Source organism: Mustela putorius, unplaced genomic scaffold, assembly GCF_011764305.1.
Source record: "Mustela putorius furo isolate JIRA1106 unplaced genomic scaffold, ASM1176430v1.1 tig00000660_pilon_pilon_pilon, whole genome shotgun sequence".
In the NCBI taxonomy this organism is placed as follows: domain Eukaryota; kingdom Metazoa; phylum Chordata; class Mammalia; order Carnivora; family Mustelidae; genus Mustela; species Mustela putorius.
In genome coordinates, this window is record NW_025421437.1 from 600,430 (window position 1) to 621,081 (window position 20,652).

Consider the following 20,652-nt stretch of genomic DNA (forward strand, 5'->3'; position numbering starts at 1 on the left):
AAAAAAGGGAGAAAAAAAGAGAAAAATTACCCCATTCATATGTGTTAGAAAGCCCCTAGCAGCATATTAATCTGAAATTAAGACACTTCAAAGAAGATGTACTTGGGTCCAAGGACTCCCAAGGAGTAAAACTCCTTTTACATATGTGAGTATGGGCATTTCTTGGGAGAAAACATTCACAGCTTTCAGATTCTGAAGGAGATCTCTGACCTATCAAAGATAAGAATCACTGTTCAAAGGAGAATAATCAATACACAGGCTGAAAACAAGATTTACAGATATAATCTATGGTATTTCTAGCCATGACCCATATACTTTATTCTCCTGAGGAAATGTTCTGTTTACATTTACAATGCAGTTTTTAAAGAAGCTTAAGACGTAATTTAAAAATGAAGGGTACGGCAGTTAAATGCCTTTTACCACCTCTAACCAAAAGTAATGTGAAGTGTGATGACAGATAACTAAAGAATCGGAGTTTAGTAAATCCCTTATGACTAATTATTTTGTACATCACTAGTCTTAATCAAGATTAGCAATATTTAGTTACCGGTTACAAGTGTAGTATGAAAGAGTTATACAGACGCCTAAATAACACACTACAGCTATCAATAAGCAAACCCCTGGACAGGTCAGTACCACTACCTAATCCACACCAAAATTCTAGTCATTCAGCGACCTGATCATTTAGATTAGCTAGAAAGGCTGCCCACCTAGAAAAAAGGCAAGACTCGTACTGTCGTTTCCACATTCTATTATTATTTTAAAAACAAACAAACAAACAAACAAACAAACAAACCAGACTCTTTTTCGTATCTTACCTCCCTGCTCTGGCTGCAGTACTTGTAGCTCCTCTTGCTCTAAAGATGTACATTCTGGAGTGAGCTCACAGCTGTCACTAGTTGTACCATGTTCAGAATTCACCATCTCTGTATCAGACCCCTAAGAAAAAAACGATAATCAGTTCTATGTCTATCAGCCACTCAAAGTTGATTATTACTACATGTAGATACTTCCACTGGCCAAAGTCCTAGATACTGCCATTCTCCGAAGGGAGCAGTATCTAATCTGACTACCTTTTATTCAATTTAGTCCATAAAGGTCTATGGCAATGAAATGGCAGAATGGAATCGCAGGCTTAGATTCTAAGAGAAGTTAGCCAAGTCAAACCCTCTACTCTATTTTATATGCCCAAGCAATAAATTTGATCCCAGAGGATAAGTTTTTAAACTAAACTTTAGCTGCTTCTGTTATTTTACCTCTACCCAACATTTATGAAGGTACTATGCAAGGCATTTTGCTATGTATTATGAAATATAAAAAATTCAAATCCAAAATTCAAATTTACAGCCTATTCAGAGAAACTTTCACATTCAAATAACTATTTACTATGACAATGTAGAACTAAAAAAGTCTAAGGGCAAGGATTAAAATGAACTATGGGGTTAATGGAGTAAACTTTCCCTACACAATTTTATAGAGTATTCTTTATTCTTCCAAGGTTGCCCTTCCTACTTTGATGTCAGACTGTCTTCTGTGTAATAATACAGTGGGTCTTACAGTTTTTTTTCTCCTCATATCTTATTAGCAAAATAAAGTTAGCCACTAAGCTCCTTCTGTTTGTCCCCATATCCTTCTCCCAATCTTTCTTGTAGTTTACTGATCCATGAAATCAAAGGTCTAAGTTCTCCTGATATATATAACTTGAAACAGCAAAAATTAAAAGAATTCATCAAAGGAGTATGTTTTGAGTTGAATTCTAAAGAGAACTCTGAATGTTAAGACCATGGGATTGCCTACAGTGGCAGGAAAAAGAAACAGGCAAGGTTAGGGCTGAACTGGGGACTGCAGGGGAGATCAGTACTGTCCTAAAATAGCAATGAGAAAGGAAAAGGAAACACATCTATTAGACATTAGCAGTAGAACCTGCAAACTAGATAAGGAAGAGGGATAAAAACACAAGTATGATCTACTCTATGACCAGATATCTCTAATACAGAATACCCTATTGACACACTTGGCTAAATGCCAGAGAGGTTTACTATCTTGCTTCATACTACAGAATCACAAGACTCCCACAGCTTCCTTGCTCCTATACTGTTAATTATCCTTGAAGGAGAATTTATTGCTATGGGAGTTGATCTACTTCATAGAAAACAGGCTAAAAATAGAAAAATCACTAATTAAAAAAAGAAAAAAGAAACCACCCCAATCTCAATTGGTAGAGCTGCTATTAAATTTTCAAATTTTACTGCAGAAAAATCATTTTTTGGTCAATGTTGATTTTAAGAAGACATAACTAGCCATGTCTAAATCTTAAATTATCAAAGTAATTCTAAAAATTACCACTTAAACTTTTTATTAATCAAGGAAAACAAGACAAGGCTAAGAGCCCCTAAAAACAAACAGGTAAACTATAGAAAAATCCATTAAAACTTTACGATATAGATGATTTTTAACTTATTGCTTCTACTCATCAGTATTTTTATGATTTTTCTATAGTAAACGTATGTTACCAGTGTGGAAAATAAATTAATGCTTATTATATACTAGTCATGTAACATCATACTTCCTTAACAAAACTCCTTTTTTGAAAGCGTTCTAGCCATAGTCCTTTTTCAATCAAGTTCTGTTAGCAACATAATGTAGCATAACATATCCAAAGTAGAACACATGTTCCCCATGCTCCTTTCTGGTTTAAATGCAGGCTCTGATATTTTCTAGTTACATAATCTTGGGTAAATTAATTACCCTCTCTAAGTTCTAGTTTCCTCAACTATGAAATGAGAATGCAAATCTATACCACAGAGGTTATTTAAAATTCTATGAGATTATAGATAAAAGTACAGGGCCAAAACAATAATAAACCCTCAACAAATATTTGCCTACTTTCTCGAAGCTGAGAAATGTACCACATAACAATGCAGAAGACGCTGGCTCATGAATGAAGAGTTTTCAGCAGTAAAGTTTAATGTGGGTGGTAAAATGTCCAAGCTAAAGACAATGGAACCTCAGGCTTCAATGCAGCAAACACTGGCCTTCAAAAAACCCAGGTGATACACTGTAGTATTACAAATGGCCTTATAAAAAGTATTAAACAACATACCTCATGATTGATGACAGTCCAGCCACAAGATGAATCACTGTCACTGGAATTTTCAGACATTTTTCAGGTCTACAAATACAAAAACATATTGTCATGTGGGGTACATTTCAAAAAATTCTATAGGAAGCACTATATGTGCCCAAGCAGGAAAAGTAGCTTACTGCCTGCCTTCCAGGTGAAACTGAGACAACCCACCCATAGATTTCTCATACAGGATCTATTAACTGCATACCTGGATGAACAAATAGAACCAAACTTCGAAGACATCCTCCTGAGCTAGAATAGTACAAACAGTCACACTGTAGAAATAAACAAGCTGAATATGAAAGAAGGATTTGGCCACACAGGACAGAAGGGAAAGGAGAAGCCAATTTGAATGTGTGGGTAAATCAAGGGTTGAGAGACCAAATAGGAGAGTGGAAGAGCTCCCAGGCCAAGCAAAATGAAGTCTATTGTGTTGGCAACATGAAGCAATTGAGATTTTTCAAGCAGGGCAGAAACATGATCACAGTTTTTATGAAAATAACGGTGTCAGCAATACTCCACCTAAATTAAAATGGGGGGAGAAGACTAGAAATTGGTTAGAAACTTGTGGTCATTGACAATAACCTAGACTTAAGTCCTAACCCAGCAAATATCCTGGTCATTCTACCTGGTTTATTTTCTCCTTTCTATCTGAAGCTCCTATTTAAACATCAAAACCAAGCTAATTAAATGGAATCTTACTGGCTTTGTTCTATACATTTAAGTCCTATAAATACTTCTATTATTGTACATACATTGAGAACACATTAAACCCAACTTGATGGCTGGTGTTTTAATTGAAAGCTCTACTGCAAAAAATTTAATATGGAACCAGTGGTCAAATAAGAACAGGGCAAAAAATATTGGTCTAAATCTTCCATCAGTGACTCTGAAAAAATTAACATTTTGAAAGGAGAAGGTGTTGGGGTGCCTGGGTGGCTCAGTCAGTTAAACATCAGACTCCTGATTTCAGCTCAGGTCATGATCTCAGGATCATGAGATTGAGCCCTGCATTGGGCTCCATGCTGGGCATGGAGCATGCTTAAGATTCTCTCTCCCTTTGTCCCTCTCTCCCCTAAAAATAATAATAAAATAAAATGAGAAGGTTCTTGGTCACTAAGAATATAAAAATTAGCATGTTTTCAAACAAATTATTCAAAATCTAAAATAAGACATAAAGATGACTGTGAATTTTACTGTCATGCTAAAGCATTTTTTAATAAGTTCACCTGAGATCACTCAATTACATGATTTCTTACTTATAACTGATTAGGGCCCAGACAGTTTATAACTATAAATTTAAAGGTAAACTATTACAATACAATACATGTTTTCCTTCTTAGCACAGAAGACTATCCCAAAGGCTATAGTCTGTATACCTTTGGGTATTAACCAATTTTTATGTCTTAGTAATTTTATTTCAGCATTCCTTATTAAATTGACTATATAACTCCCAATTCCTCATTGAACTAGTTTTTATGAGTTAAAAAAAAAGTTTGATACATTACTATTTGTACTTAAATTCTTTTACAACAATTTGAAAATCATGGGTAACATATGAGACCACACGAAGACTGAGCAGGAGGAAAGGAGAATAGTCAATGAATGAATAGAATAAATAATATAAGTGATTATAAATAATATAATAATATAGATAATACAAATATAAAGGAGGTTGCAATGTTTAAGACATATGAGAGACCATTTTTTTACCTGAATTAATTGCTAAAATTTAAAAATTAAGAAATCACAAAAGGTAAAGTTCTGTTTCCCCATTTAAAAAAATGACACTGGCGGGATTCCCCAAAAGAACAGAAAAAGCATTAGAGAGCAAAAACAAGGCAGAGACAATTAAATATGAAAGTTCTAACCAAGGCAATTAACCTAGTATGAGTGGAATATTAAAAGAAAATCAGATATGAATCTTTAAAAGTGCATATATTAAGATGAGGAAGCAATTAAAGAGCCCTAAATGTGCGGGATACAAGCCATCAGCGCAATACTCCTTGGAGAAGATAAGCACCTACATTTAACCAGGACTGATGAGGGGGAGAAAACAAAGCAGACGGGAGGGGGTGGAAAGATTTTAGAAGACATGAAAGATTTTTTTAAAAAGGACTGAATAACCAGACACATAAGAGGGAGAGAGTGTTGGTAGGATAATTCGCAGGTGTCTGGTTTAAGTGACTGAGTAGTTGGAAAAACCATTCTATATGGAACAAGAAGTAAAATAAAGAAAACTGGTTGAAGCCTAAAAAGCATTCTTTCTCCACCATGTGAAAGATTCGAACCTCTTCTATAAACTCACATTCTCACTGCTGCTCCGTCTCACCCCGAGACTTACCAGTGCTTTATTTTGTTAATAACCCTCCAAAATTTGTGAATTACCAAACCCAATCAGAGGTATTTAATGTATATATCTCCTACCCTCCTCTTGGTAACTTCTATTAAACATTCCTTTTAAATAGTTCCTAGCATTTGTTTTCTAACAAAGTAATCTAATAACTCAGGTGATGAAATTAACAAAGCCAACATTTCAAAATAAAGTTATATACATTGCTAAATTGGAATAACTTTAGCATATATCAGTTTTTCAAATCAAGGAGCCCACTTAAATCAGGACCCAGATTAATTCTTTGTTTACTCATCTTGAAGGAAGAACAAGTTTGACATCTAGCCCAAATGAGAAAAGGACTATTGGTCACATCACAGAAACAGTCTGGATAAGTAAAATTCACAGACCTACTAAAGAATCCTTTTAAGTCAGCAGTTCTCAAAGAATTGGGAACACTGTAATTAAAGCAAAATTTTAAAAAGTAAATTTCTGAGCCCTACTCTAGACACACTGACTCTAAAAGCTGCCATTATATCTGAAACTCCTCACTTGTCAGTGATCTTCCTAAAATGATAATTTTATATATTACTCCTTTAAAATGTTAAGATTTTCATACTGGTTTTGTTGCTGTTGTTGTTGTTTTTTTTTTTTTTTTTTTTTTTTTGGATAATGCCCAAAGGCGCTGTATATCTACTGCTTATTCTTTAGTAGCATCTTATCCTTTCTCCACCCATTCCCTCTCCCCTCATGATTCTGATTCCCCTAAAAGGCTTCACTTTCTCAACTGAGGCTTTGCAGATATTCTGATCAGTTCCCTACCCCATTACCTCAACCCAAGCCCCTGTGTCCATCCTTCCATTCTCAAGTAATGCATTACTTTTGTGAACAATTCCCTGACCCCACCCCCAAAGACTACTATCTTTCCCTAATCTACTCCTGGAAAGAGAATGTTGTGCTATAGTTGCTTATTTATCTATCAAATATTCCAAACACAGCACACTGCTTGACACATATTAAGCACTCAAAAAGAAGAAAGGTGGGATGCCTGGGTGGCTCAGTCAGTTAAGTGTCTCACTTTGGCTCAGGTCATGATCCCAGGGTGCTGGGATTGAGTCCCACATCAGGCTCCCCGCTCAGCGGGAAGCCTGCTTCTCCCTCCGTCTGCAGTTCCCTCTGCTTGTCTGAGCGCGCCTGCTCTCTCTCTTTCTGACAAATAAATAAAACCCTTAAAAAAAAAAAAAAAAGGTAAACAGACTTCTGGATGATGATACAGTTAGTAACACAACTCTAAACTATTCCTTAAGAAACTCAAAATTCTAGAGGAACCTCTCATTATTTTGACCAAAGGCAAGTGCACAAACCCTTCCCATTCTAAGAGCTTTACTAATAATTTAGAAATGTGCAGAGTTTATGGGAAGTAACAAAGTCATAAAAAATACGATTTCTTTAATCTCTTTAATCAGTCATATATATCCAATTGCTTCTTTAATTTAATTTCTTTAATCAGTCATATATATCCAATTGCTTAGGTTTCTTGGGTATTCAAATACAATCTATACAAACCGAAAACCACTTCCTGCTGTTCTTCCTGTTTTTGGTATCTCAGAGAACAGCATTAGCCAAAAACAATCTGGCTATAAGAAAAAGCCACAAAATATCAGATTAAAAAATCTAGATTTAGGATAACTAAATCACCGTGACCCAAAAATCCAGGGAAGTCTTCTTAACCATTCCTGCTTCCACTGCCTAACCCAGCTTCATTTCCCACTTCAATTTCAGTGACCGCTCCCTAATGGATCTCTACCTGTGATCAATTCCCTTCCAGTCACGCCTCTGTAAGTCTGCCCACACACTAAAGCTATTCTAAAATATGAATCTGATCATTTAAACTACTGAATCACACTCCCTTCAGGATAAAACCCAAAGTCTCCAGAGATTTCAGAACAGGCGACATTATTTAAATTGACTCTTCACTTCATAATAGATCCTAAGGAACATTTCTTCACAACATTTAAGATTTTATATGTAGAACTCTACGCAAGAGAATGATAATACATATTACAGACATATGTTTCAACATAGCACCTACTGGGGATAACAAGATATAAATTTACTCCATGAAGTCTCATCTCATTTATGAAGCTACTAAGAGCATAAAGGCCAATTCCACATTGATATAATCACATTCTTCAGCAGACAGGAGGCCTAAGGTGAATGCCATTTTAAATAATTCCTTTATCCATCTGTACAACATTTATTGAGTTCTTAGCACTTGCTAGGTATTGAAAATACTATATACCAATATATAAAATAGATAGAGGAATCTTGCCTCCTGGGGCTTAAATTCTATTTGTAGTAGACTACGCTGAACTTTATCTGAGCCCTGTGTTCAGGAAAGCAAGGAACACTGAAAAATCTCCCGGTCCTGTTTTGTCTTCTGACAAATGAAAGCAGCTCTCTGCTCAGCAGGGAGACTGCTTCTCCCTCTCCCCTCTTTGTCTGCCTGCCACTCTCCCTGCCGGCGCATGAGCACGTTCTGTCAAATAAAATCTAAAAACAACTAAAGTATATTTGAGCAACTATTTGAATACATGATGAAATCGCTATGCAGTTAACCTGGGGAGAGCTTTTCTGTCCAAGCAGCAGGTACAAAGTTGGAACGAAGGCAGCCTGCATGTCTGAGTATCAGCAGTGAGGCATGTGTGCTAACAAGAAAGTAGGAAGAGAGGAGGACAGAGAGCTAACAGGCAGGGGATGGACCATGCAGGGCCTTATAGATCCTAAGACTTTTTAGCTTTTTACTCTCAGCGAAACTAAAAGTCACAAGAATTATGAGGAAAGAACAGATCATTCTGGTAGCCTTATTGAGACAGCACTGTGGGGGACAGCAAGGGCTGAAGCAGGTAGGTCATTTGCAAAGCTACAATAATCCAGCTGAGAAATAATGGTGGTTTGATCCAGGGTGGTAGCTGTGAAGACAATAAGAACTGGATAGATAATATGTATTCTGAAAGTACAGCTAGCTAACAGCACTTCCCAAAATACTGAATATAAGGTGTGAAAGATGACTCCTGGACTAAACAAATATCAAAATGAAATTGCCACTGAGACAGGAAGGCTTCAAAACCAGTAAGCTATGAAAAAAAACAACTGGTGAACTGTTTTGGGGCATTAAACTTGAGACAGCGATTACCAAATCCAAGTGGAAACACCAAGCAGGAAGCTGAACCGAATTTAGGGGAGTTATGGGTTAAAGATGTAGCTATAAAATAATTTAGGTGGCAGTTGTCAAAAGTAGTAATACAGCAACAATATTAATTTTATCTCATAAAGTACAACTGGAGGTGCCTGGGTGGCTCAGTTGTTAAGCATCTGCTTTCAACTCAGGTCATGATCCTAGGGTTCCGGGATCCAGCCCCACATCAGGCTCCCTGCCCAGTGGGGAGCCTGCTCCTCCTTCTCCCACTCCCCCTGCTTGTGTTCCCTCTCTGTGTTTGTCTCTGTCAAATAAATAAATGAATCTTTTTTTTTTTTTTTTTTTTTAGATTTTATTTATTTGACAGATAGAGATCACAAGTAGGCAGAGAGGCAGATGGGGCGGGGGTGAGGGGGGAGGGAGAAGGAGGCTCCCCGCTGAGCAGGGAGCGGGACTCAATCCCAGGACCCTCCCTCGGATCATGACCTGAGCAGAAGGCAGAGGCTTTAACCCACTGAGCCACCCAGGCACCCCTAAATAAATGAAATCTTAAAAAATAAAGTACAACTGGAATGAGTGTTACCTGATATGATGGTACCCCTCAGCCTTCCTGAGTAGCTACATTTTACTATGAAAAGGGGGAAGGTTTCCTATCACCGTTATCTTCTAGAATTAGATATGTTGGAGAAGAATGGGGGCATTATTCTCCCACACGTCTATAATTCCAATGTAAGCCAACCAATGGGCTGTCAGCAAAGGTTCCAAAAGTGCTGCTGGACAATAAATGTGATCAAGAGGAGTCAGAAGCTTTTTCCAAATGCTTTTTCAAAGGCTCCCAAACTTTCACCTTCCCAAAAGGGTATCAAAATGCCTGGTTTAAACCAGATTTCATCTTAAGAAAGGGTAGAAAATCTAACACCCCAACTAATAAAAACTTTAAAAATGTTCTTTATATTCTATTTTTTGTACAATAACAGCCCTACAGAAATCGTTTAAATGAGACTACCTTAACTGAGAACATAAATACTACATTCGTTCATTCAGGCAGCATATACTTATTGAGCTAGTGCTATATGCCATGCATGAATTTTATTTCAAGTTCTAGAGATACAACACAGTGGGGTGGCAGAACACCAGGATGGCCTCTGAAGAAAGTTCATATTCTAGGTGCTACCAACAAGCAGAATATGAAGTAAGTCAGCTCGTGGCAAGTACTGTGGACAAAAATAAAGCATGAGAGGGGAAAACTGAAGGCAGGGAATTGTGGGGAGGGAGTGGATCAGAATTTTGTATAAGGTTCAGGCAGATCTACCAAAATAGTGGGCACCTATTTCTCCATAACCTCAGGAGGGTAATGACCCTATGTAATTTCTGATCACCTCATGAGCAAAAACGATCTCCTTATTTTAATCTGTATTTCCCAGATAACTTAGTGGGATTGTACACCTTTCCCAATATTTATTGGCTATCCTTATTTCCTTTTCTGTAAATTATCTAATGTTCCTATGTTATTCGTTCTTAATTATCTTTATTGATTTGTAGAAGTTCTTTATAAATTGGGTCATGAAATAATTCACTATTAAATACTTATCACAAATATTTTCTTCTAAAATTCTTCAATTTTTATTTTTATTTTTTTATTTTTTTATTTTTTAAAGATTTTATTTGTTTATTTGACAGAGAGAGACAGAGAGGTCACAAGTAGGCAGAGAGGCAGGCAGAGAGAGAGAGAGAGGGAGAAGCAGGCTCCCCGCCAAGGAGAGAGCCCGATGTGGGGCTCGATCCCAGGACCCTGGGATCATGACCTGGGCCGAAGGCAGAGGCTTAACCCACTGAGCCACCCAGGTGCCCCAAAAATTCTTCAATTTTTAAAAATACCTTCTACCACAAACGTTTTTAAATTTTATGCAGAGGTAGAGGATGGAGTATAGGGTGTTCTTTAGAACACTTATATTTTACAACTTGCCTTAGAAAGTCTTTCCAAAGATTACAACATTATTCTCATATATTGTCTACTAATACTTTTTCAATTTTGGCTTTTATATTTAGCTATTTAAATTTGTATATCCAGATTTCTCCCTTTTGGTGTTAGAAATTATCCTGATTATTGAAATTCTATACTTTCTATGATTTGAAATGCCATTTTTTATTACATAAAGTTCTATATACATTTATGAATCAGTTTCTATAGTCTCCATTCTGTTACTGATCTATATTCCTTGTACCAATACAATGCTGTTTTAATTATTAGGGTATTTATCACAAGTACCCATTTTTCAACTCTTTCCTTGGTCCCTTCCTAAACATAACAACCACCCTAAACACTTATATACAAGCAAAGATTAAACTGATTGCAGGTTACATATAATACTTACTCCAAGTACTAGAATTTTTTTTTCTTCCCATTTAAAAGTCTCCCCCTGACCCTGAGAATAAACATTCTCTATAAAGTCAAAGTCTAGGGAGATATTCAGAAGTTTTCACTACCTGCTCTAACCTACCAATCACTTAGGCCTCCTTCCTGAACTCTCAGCTCATCAAAGTAATCTACTTACTGGGCGTCTCCTGAATACAGAATGGACAGCCCCACCTCCATGTCTTCACTTCTCAAGTTACACCTTTTGTAATGTTTTCTTCCTTCCTTCCTTCCTTCCTTCCTTCGGATTTCTCTATTTAAGGCTCAGCCCTCCTCCACGAAAGTTTTCCTAGATCACAATTTCCAACACAGTGGAAATTGTTGGAAATTGGAATTGTTGGAAAGTGCTGAATTTACAGCACTTACTTCTTACTTCTTAGCATATAAGTTGCCTAATGGTAGTTTATATTACTCTTTTCCCTAAGTAACTTCGCTTATTAGTGTTATGTTCAAGGCTTTGATAAAGAGCTCCAATTTTAGACCCACCCTTAAATTTGCCTCTGTTAAACTTTGCATAGTTATAATTTTTTAACCCTATTTTCAAAAGGGATTTAGAGCCACTAAAATCACTAAACATCACAATGAAGACATTGAAATAGAAAAGCTTAAGAAATGCACTATTATCCAACAATTTTACCCACTCTTCAGCTTCCCAGTAAAGTCTCCAGCAATAAGAAAAGAAAATTGACGATGCCTAATGCCACATCACCACAGCGGTCTTACCTGGTTACTATACTCCCCAACTCTAAAAACCTCTTACAAAAAAGCCTAGCAGAATCTATTAAAAAAGAAAAAAAGAAAAAAAGATGAACGTCTCCAGCTGGAGCTGGCTTCTGTGTCACCTATCCGTCTCACTTTCAGCAGTCATTTGATGATATACACTTGCATCTATCAGGAGGCCAGCCTTTCTGATGTAATACTGAAGATACTCACTGTTTCGTATTAAAGACAGTGAAATCTAGTTTAGATCTATATGCTAAGGCATTTTATTCTCTTAACTGTGTAACAGAGACAGCCCCCAAAGAAGTGCTGCAACTTAACCTTACTTCAACATAAACTCTTGGTTGTGGTACCTTGGATCTACATTAACAAGTCACCAAAAAAAAAAAAAAAAAAAAAAAAAAAAAAAAAAAAAAAGCCTTACTGAAGTCATTATCTTCTTTCCTGAAACTGTTAGTAAGCACACATGCACTACATTTTCAAGCATCTTCTTTAGAAAAATCATCAGCAGAAATTTCTTTCTGATTTTAGTGTTAGAATAAATGAGCTTATCCTGACCAGTGGGCTTCAGTAATGGGAAGAGTTTTCCCTCATGATACCTATCTTTGGTAAAAATATAGACATCATAATATACATTGTGGTTAGAAGAATATCTTCATCCTTGGTTCCATTTTATAATTCCTACCACTCCTTCCCTCTGTATCACTCTTCTCTTCTACTTTTGTTACCTTCCTGACTTTTACATATGTTACCTTCCAAACATTTTATGTAATTACTGGGGTCAGTAAGTTTCCTACCTTATACTTTTCCCAATTAGCTGTTTAACAAATTTTTAATGCTTTAAAAATTATTGAAAAATGACTTTAATGACTACATAATGTGCTGTTATATTCATCATAGCTTCTTACCCTATTAGCGGATATTTAAGTTGCTAATGGGTTTTTTTCATCAATGAAAAATAATGATGCAAGAAAAAAAGCCATCTAAGACTTATCAAGGCTTATTACAGCAGAGAGAATCAATTATCATATGGTTTCACTTACTTGTGGAACATAAGGAATAACACAGAAGACATTGGGAGATGGAAAGGAGAAGGGACTTGGGGGAAATCAGAGGGGGAGACAAACCATGAGAGACTGTGGACTCTCAGAAACAAACTGAGGGTTTTGGAGGAGAGGAGAAGGGGGTTGGGTGAGCCCGGTGGTTGGTTATTAAAGAGGGCTCGTATTTCATGGAGTACTGGGTGTGGTGCATAAACAATGAATCTTGGATCACTAAAAAAAAAAAAAGACTTATTACTAAGATGGTTCTGTCACTACGTTTTATGGTAATTTGGCAAATTCACGTTTAAAAAATTATTCTGACAAGGGGGCACCTGGTAGTTCAGTTGGTTAAACATCTGACTCTTGATTTTGGCTCAGGTCATGATCTCAGGGTTGTGAGATCCAGCCCCACACTGGGCTCTGTGCTGGGCATAGAACCTGCTTAAGATTCTCTCTCTCCTTCTCCCCTCCTAAAAAATTTGACATAAATACTTTAGTAGTTAGATGATGAGAAATGTGTCTTTTTCAGGAATTAAGGAGTCTTCAATCTGTTCATTGTGGGAGGGAAGAACCTTCCATTGTATTTGTTTCCTTTTTTCAAAGTAGTCTAATCTTAAGTGATAGGTCAGTTTATAATTTTCTTTTTACTATCTACAATGTGGACCCTATTTCAGTCCCCAAATTCTAGCAATAGATAAACTTAGTTTAAGAGCACCTAGTACCCATTAGACCTTTGTGTTTTGGGAAATATAAGTACTACCCTAAGGAAGTTGATTTCAAACTTACTGGCTAGAATGGTCAGGTAAACCCTTTATTTGAAAAAGAGTAAGTTTCTATAGAACTTTTAAACTGTTACAGCAGATAAATCCTGCAACATATTTTCACCAAGCAAAGGGAAAACTAAATGGCCTTCCAAAAACATCAAGGACAAAAGATTTGACAGGCAATTCTGAATAGGGAACTAAGTGCTGTCTGCCTTTTTTATGCTCAAAACACAACACAAAAAAGTTTCCCACCATTGGTGTAAAAGGTAGAGGATGAAAGTGATGCAGAAATACAAGAGCCACTTTCACATAAAATACTTCTGAATTAAAAAAGAAAGCAAGTTTCATTGTTCTCCTATCCTCCTTCCCAAAGGAAAAAAAAAAATTTTTTTGCCAAGTTGCATCATTCAGGAATCAAAGCCTCCATTAAACTTCACTAACATGATATTACAAAATACTTTCAATATGTCATCTTTTGTTTGCCTTGTGAGAGATCAACACTAATATAAGGCTTCACAAAACATTAAGACCACCTGGTAAAATAGGCCTAAAGTTTTAAACATACAAAACTAAACCACAAAAAGACTCAAAGAAAATGGAAAATCACTTTATAATCCTGAGGTAAACACAATCTTTTTCTAAGCTTTACACAAAACCCGGAAATTGTAAAGGAAAAGATCTTATATAAAAATCATACACTTGTTAGGGAAAAATATCTGTGACATGTATGAAAGAGTTTTCAAAACACTTCCAGCATACCAATAAACCAGTAAGAAAAAGGTTAAAACACTGAGTAGAAAATTTAGCAAGCAGGGTACATGGATGGCTCAGTCTGTTAAGCGTCAGCCTTTGGCTCAGGTCATGATCCTGGGGGTCCTGGGATCCAATCCCGCATCAGTCTCCCTGTTCAGTGGGGATCCTGCTTCTCCCTCTCCCTGCTGCTCCCCCTGCTTGTGCTCTCTATCAAATTAATTAATTAACTAATTAAAACTTTAAAAAGAAAGAAAAGTCTTCAAGGAAATCTTACATAAAGACAAATTTAGCAAGCAACATACTCAATTTATAGAAAACATAAAAATAACATACAATACTGAAAAAATGCTCTAACTTACTACCAAATAACATGAAGAGAAGCAAGACTATTTTAATACCTAACCAATTAACAAAGACTAAACAAGTTAGTAAGTTAGATAAGATATGGGGAAAACAGAAACTGTAAACAGTGGAAATGTATATTATCATCCTTTCAGTGATTCGTTTTCTAAGTTTTATTTAAGTAATCTCTACACCCCACTTGGGGCTAAAACTCACAAACCCTAGATCAAGAGCCACATGTTCTGACTGAACCAGCCAGGCACCTCTTCTTTCAGTGATTTTTAACAACAAAATTCTACAGGCAGATAAGCTGTAACCATCCACCAATTTTCTTTCACTTCCTATTCATTTCATTTCTAAGAATTTATCTGATTGTAATATTCATATGAATATGAAAACATATACACATATGTGTAAGAACTGTTGATAGAACAACTTTTACAATATAAAATTAGAAAGTAGAAGGTCTACCAAGAGTGAATTTATTAAAATAAAAATTTGTAGTATTATAATTAATGCAACCATTAAAAAGACAGACTAGATCAACATGCTTTGACATGGAGAAATATCAATATATTTTTAAAAGCAAGACAAACATGTATAGTAAAATGCTATTTATATTAATTGACATGCAATACTAAAATTTTAGAGTATCTTTCAAATCTTAAAAAATACCAAAATTATATTTATCTTCTAAATTTTCAATGACCATTTATTAACTCTATAGTCAGCAGAAAAAATATTTTCTTTTCTAAAATAAAAATACAAACCCAATTTTAAGTATAGTATATGACTGATACAAATCCAATCATCTTCTGGATGACCAGTTTCTTCAAGACAAAGGGCCGAAAGGAGTCAGAAAAATATTTACTATCCGCGGTATGAGAAATTTACAGTGGAAAATTGACATTTTGATGAAAATCAGGCTTTGATGAGTCCACAATGCAGTAATTATGGTAATTATGTGATCCTATGGTTGCCCTGCCTCTTGGCTACTATATTCATCATATGGGTGGATGCAAAGATAACCATAACCCATCTATAGTAAGTTGCCCTCTCCTAGTTCTAATGGGGTGGAATTTCATTTAAAACACTGAAATCTATCACTAAAGACAGGTATCTGGAAAAAAAAAATCTAGAACTGAGAAGTAATTTCACTTTATGCCTGCCCAGAAAAAGGCACCAACATGGTTACAGGCAGCAGATTAACCTTCTGATGTAGACAATAAACTAAGAAGTGAGTCAATACACAATTTCTTCACAGGTTTCCTTCAATGATGTAACATCCCTCAAATTAGGAAACAAAAGCAACCACTACCATATTTGAAGATGAAAGTACTCTTTTTTTGCTTCCATCTAAAAGAAGCCACACCTTTGATAAAAAAGTGTGAAATGAAGTGAGTCAGCAATATGAATTCAAACACTGTGGGGAAATTAATATGCCTATTAGTATGTAAACATTCCTTTCACCAGCTACACTCATTCTGAGAAAAAAAAATCCTGGCTTTCAAAGACTGTTTTATCTTAATTCTGGAGGAGCCTAAAAGAGACAACATATATATAAACTTGACCAAGGCTCCATACTCACTTGGGCACCATGAGCCCCTGGTGGCCCCTTATTCCCTTTCATGAATAAGTAAGTAAAACTATTGGGTTTTGCCTCTTTGTTTTCCTCTATTCTCAAATTTTTAAAAAATAATTCATTTTTGCTTATTAAAAATACATATTCATCACATATCTATGCCTTTTATTTCACCCTAATTCTATGAAAAACAAAGGGATTTTACACCTCTATTGTTTTCCATTTTTAAAAACACTGAACAATTAAATATACATCCACTGTTACTTTTTAGTAGTAATTTTAGAAAATGTTAGTAAAGATACTGAGTTATCAACTAATCATATAAACAGCTGTCACTAACCCATGCATGATACATATTATATTACTTTGCCTTTCACTTTCACTTACATGTACTCTCAAAAAGTCCTCAGAAAAGTTTCTGAAATACTTTTTTACTTGAATGTTCTGTATGCCCACCTTAGGTAAAGTTAATCTCAAGGGTCAGATGCTGTATAGGCAGGGATGACTTCCCCAAAAGAAGATATCTAAGCTCCAAACTATTTCTGAAAAATCAATGCTTACACATGCAAGTATCTCTCAAAGGACCTAGGATTTCATATTCAGTGTAGGCTCAATGTCATGAAGTCAACTTAAAGTAACATTTTACAACATAAAACACATTTAGAACATTAAAAACATCTACCTCCTACTGTCAGAAGTTACACTGATGATTTTCCTTAGACTTTAGATGTGCAATTAAAAAAAAAAAAAACCCGAAACCAAAATTAAAACTACTCTTTTAAAAGCACACTGCAGTTTCAGGACCTTTAATGCAGCAGAGTGCAAAGTCACAGTCAGGACAGGGGCCAAGTTTCCTCCAACCTAGAAAAGCCAAAAGCTCTACCAAAATATCAAATTAAGATACCATTTCACTGTTCCATCAAACTTCCCAGTCAAAAAAAAAAAAAAAAAAAACCAAAAAAAACCCATCACATTCTTATCACACTTCAAATGCACAATATACTTTATATAAATGTTACTTATGTAGGCCAATAATACTTTGCATGGGCAGATCACTCTGCCACTTACAAAGTGATGTCATTTTCATACCTGATTTGAGCTTCACAAATACACCATCAAGTATGGCAACTGGCTATTATGTACAATGTACACATGGAAACAAGACAGAGTCACAAATCATGTGCTCAACATCATTAAACATCCTGATTCCCAATACAATGCTCTTTTTACAGTAATTTCATCATGATGGTAGTATGAACCAGACAGAAGGTTTTTAGGATAGTGATTTACGGACAAATACTAAAGAAAAATTAGATTTCTGACTTCCTGTAGTGAAGGAAGAAAATCTTTGCCTCACTTTATTCATTTTTAATACTTACTTCAAAAAACCAACTGGCCCTTAAACAAAGTTTCCACATATCAGACCTCCTTAAAAAAAAAAAAGAAGAAGAAGAAGAAAGAAAGAAAGAAAGAAAATTCCTAAACTTACCACTTACTTCCAATCCTTCCCCCATTATAGGGCTAAATTTCATCTTAGAACCCAAATTTAGAAACTTTTTTCAAATTTATCTGGTGCAGTATATTGGACATGACCTTTGAAACACACTAATATCTCTAATTTATTTTAATCTAGTCAAAACTGTAAAACTGCCTGCAAGGAAGTTCTTTAAAATGTAAGTTATTACATACATTATGGCAACTTCCTCACCTAACCGCACATAAACATGCAAACAATCCAGCCTCTAGTAGTTCTGCATTGTTAGATGAGTCTGCATATTCTGTTTTAAAATATCCTGGGCTTAACAGGCCTTGCTGCTCTGTCCATGTTCTTTACATGTCAGAAACTACTGCTCTAGGATCTTAGCAGTTCATACTTATCTAGCTTTTTTAAATCTTTAACTTAAGATAAGAATGCAACTACACAACTGAGACTATAATACTGTGTAACAAGTTAGTAAATCAAACATGTTCATCAATTATGTTTCTTATGCCCTGTAAATGGACTCAGATATCTAGTAAGATACTGAACTAACACAATAGACAATATATACAAAATTAAAAGATACAAAATAGCAAAAAGGAACTGAAACTTGAGGAGGAAGCAAAGCTTCAAAGAAAATAAAATATGAATACTAGAGCTTAAAAAACAAAGAAGCTTTAGAATGGATATTGTATTAAGACTTAATAGAAACTTGGGAGTTGAGGCTTAACCTCAATTTTTCAGGGCTGATAATTGCAAAAATACATAGAATATTCCTACAGAAGACCAATGTGACCCTTTCCTTAGGACAGAAAACAAAATGTGGGCTAAATAATATGCTTCTTACCCATTCATATACAACATATCAATAACAGAAAATAAAAGTAAACACAATCCAAAATATCAGTACCGTATAAAACATCGTAGTCAACATGATTTAATGAAAACAAGCCTTAAAAGTCCACATTTTATCATTGATTTACTTCTTTATTTCCACTGGAAATAAATTTAAATTTAAAATTCTCCTACCTCTAGATCTTTTCAGATTAATATGCCCATATTTTGTCACCTGATAGATTTACAGGAATAATCAACATTGCACTGCCTTAACTAAAGACTAAGCACTTTTCTCCTTGATTTTATCATGCAAAATGAAAATAGATTAAAATGAGACATGCAGATATTAAGAATTATTGTTATATCTGGGGTTTTTTTCCTTTTTAATCCAACAAATGCTTTTCTTGCCCCTTCCACACAAATAATTTAGGTTTAAATTGTTATTTATATAATCTGTTGATGCAGTAACAGGGTCTCTGTGTAGGTTCTTTGTTGTTTGTTTTTTAAAGCAATGTTTAAAGGACCTATTGAACTGCTGCACCTGTATCCTTTTTTTTTTAATTAAGTTCTTTTCCTTGGAAAATTTGGAAAATACCAGAAAATATAAAGAAAAAAGCCACTTACGGTTTCACCATCTGATCACTTTTATAACTATCTTCTGAGCTTATTTTTAGTAGACATGATCACTTCTGGTTCTACAGTTTCATTTACAAAATCAGAATTATACCATTTTCTAACCTGTTTTCACTTCAAAAGTATTTCCCACACCCCTGAATATTATTTAAGAATGGTTTTTATTTAGTAACTTCTTTAATTAGGATCCTATCTTTCGCTTAAAGGGTTAAAAATTACGCAATAAAATAATACCCTTGCTTTCTCCTATCCCTTCACCTTTATGATGAGAACTCAGCAAAGAATAGTAAACCATTGACACTAGCGTCCAAGGTGTGATAGATTGTATCCCCCTGAAAAATATGGGACCTAATAAGATTCAAACCTTAAACCCAAAATATGAAGCGCTAACAGACACAGTTCAAGCACTATCCAATGGAGGTAACCCTATTGGAGGAGGCAAATCTAAAATTCGCAGGACTCAAGTAAGTTACCTCTTCTAGCTACAAGAAAGCTCCCCTTCGTCTTTAAATAAAGCAATTGTGAAGCGGTGCAAACTTCACCCACTCAACTACCATAACTGACTGAGTTCGTTAAAATTGCCGCTCCCAATGGCAGAGATGGATTCATCAAAAAAAGATAAACATGTAGAGCACACGAGGAACTGTGTGGACAGCTGCTAGAGAGAAGTTATCGATTAAGAAGTGGGCCGCGTGAGGCGGAAAAGGATAGGAAGGGGATCTGATCATTATCAGCCTGGCGTATAAGCAGCAATCTCAGCTGCATTATTTAATATTTAATCCACCTATTCTTGGCATCACGGGGCTCAAACGTCACCAAGAGAGGGGCCTGCTGAAAAAACCGGCCGGGTGACGCACATCACATCTTACCATATGGATTCTCATCAATCAAGACCAAGAAGCGCCCAAGCCAGCCTTGTGAAAGAAGGGTCCCCCCGGCCATCAGCTCCCCCAGTCGCCTAGTACGCCGCTCCGGTTCGCAAGCAGGGATCGGAGGGTGCGAGACCTCCCGACCCTACGCCTCAGCGCCCGGCTCCAGACCACCCTTGCACCTGCTCCCGCCGGAGTCAGTCCCAGCCGGGGCAGTCCCAGCCTGGGCAGCCCCTGTCAGAGCAGCCCCTGCCTCAAAGACACCGCCTCTGCCCCCGCCACACAACTCAACAGCGGACAGGGCCCCGACAGGCGGCCGAGACTCCTCTCCCGGGGTCCCAACCAGCCCAGGGCCGTACCTCAACGGGCAGCGCCACCTCCGCCCGACTGTGTTGACTGTCGCGGTGGCGGCGGTCACAGCTCCGAGCACAGTGACGCCTCACTTAAAAACAACAACCTGCTCGCAGGCGTCCACAGCCGGGAGGCGGCGGCCGGCGGAGCGCCGCAGCGCATGCCGGGACTCGTAGTCCCTCCCGCTCCTCATGTAGGGCACGG

General features: G+C 36.4%; 1 protein-coding gene across 3 annotated transcripts in view; it reads right to left on the reverse strand.

Moving 5' to 3' along the window:
- Nucleotides 1-20,610, reverse strand: part of CCPG1 (cell cycle progression 1) — a 39,045-nt gene extending 18,435 nt beyond the window's left edge. For all 3 annotated transcript variants that reach the window (XM_004779219.3, XM_013049277.2, XM_004779216.3), the window contains exons 1-3: nucleotides 20,457-20,610; nucleotides 3,104-3,172; nucleotides 819-939 (exon numbers count right to left, since the gene is read on the reverse strand). In XM_004779219.3, coding sequence (XP_004779276.1) covers nucleotides 819-939; nucleotides 3,104-3,163 — 181 coding nt within the window. In that variant the 5' untranslated portion in view covers nucleotides 3,164-3,172; nucleotides 20,457-20,610. The remainder of the gene's footprint in view (nucleotides 1-818; nucleotides 940-3,103; nucleotides 3,173-20,456) is intronic.
- Between the last annotated feature and the right edge of the window lie 42 nt (nucleotides 20,611-20,652).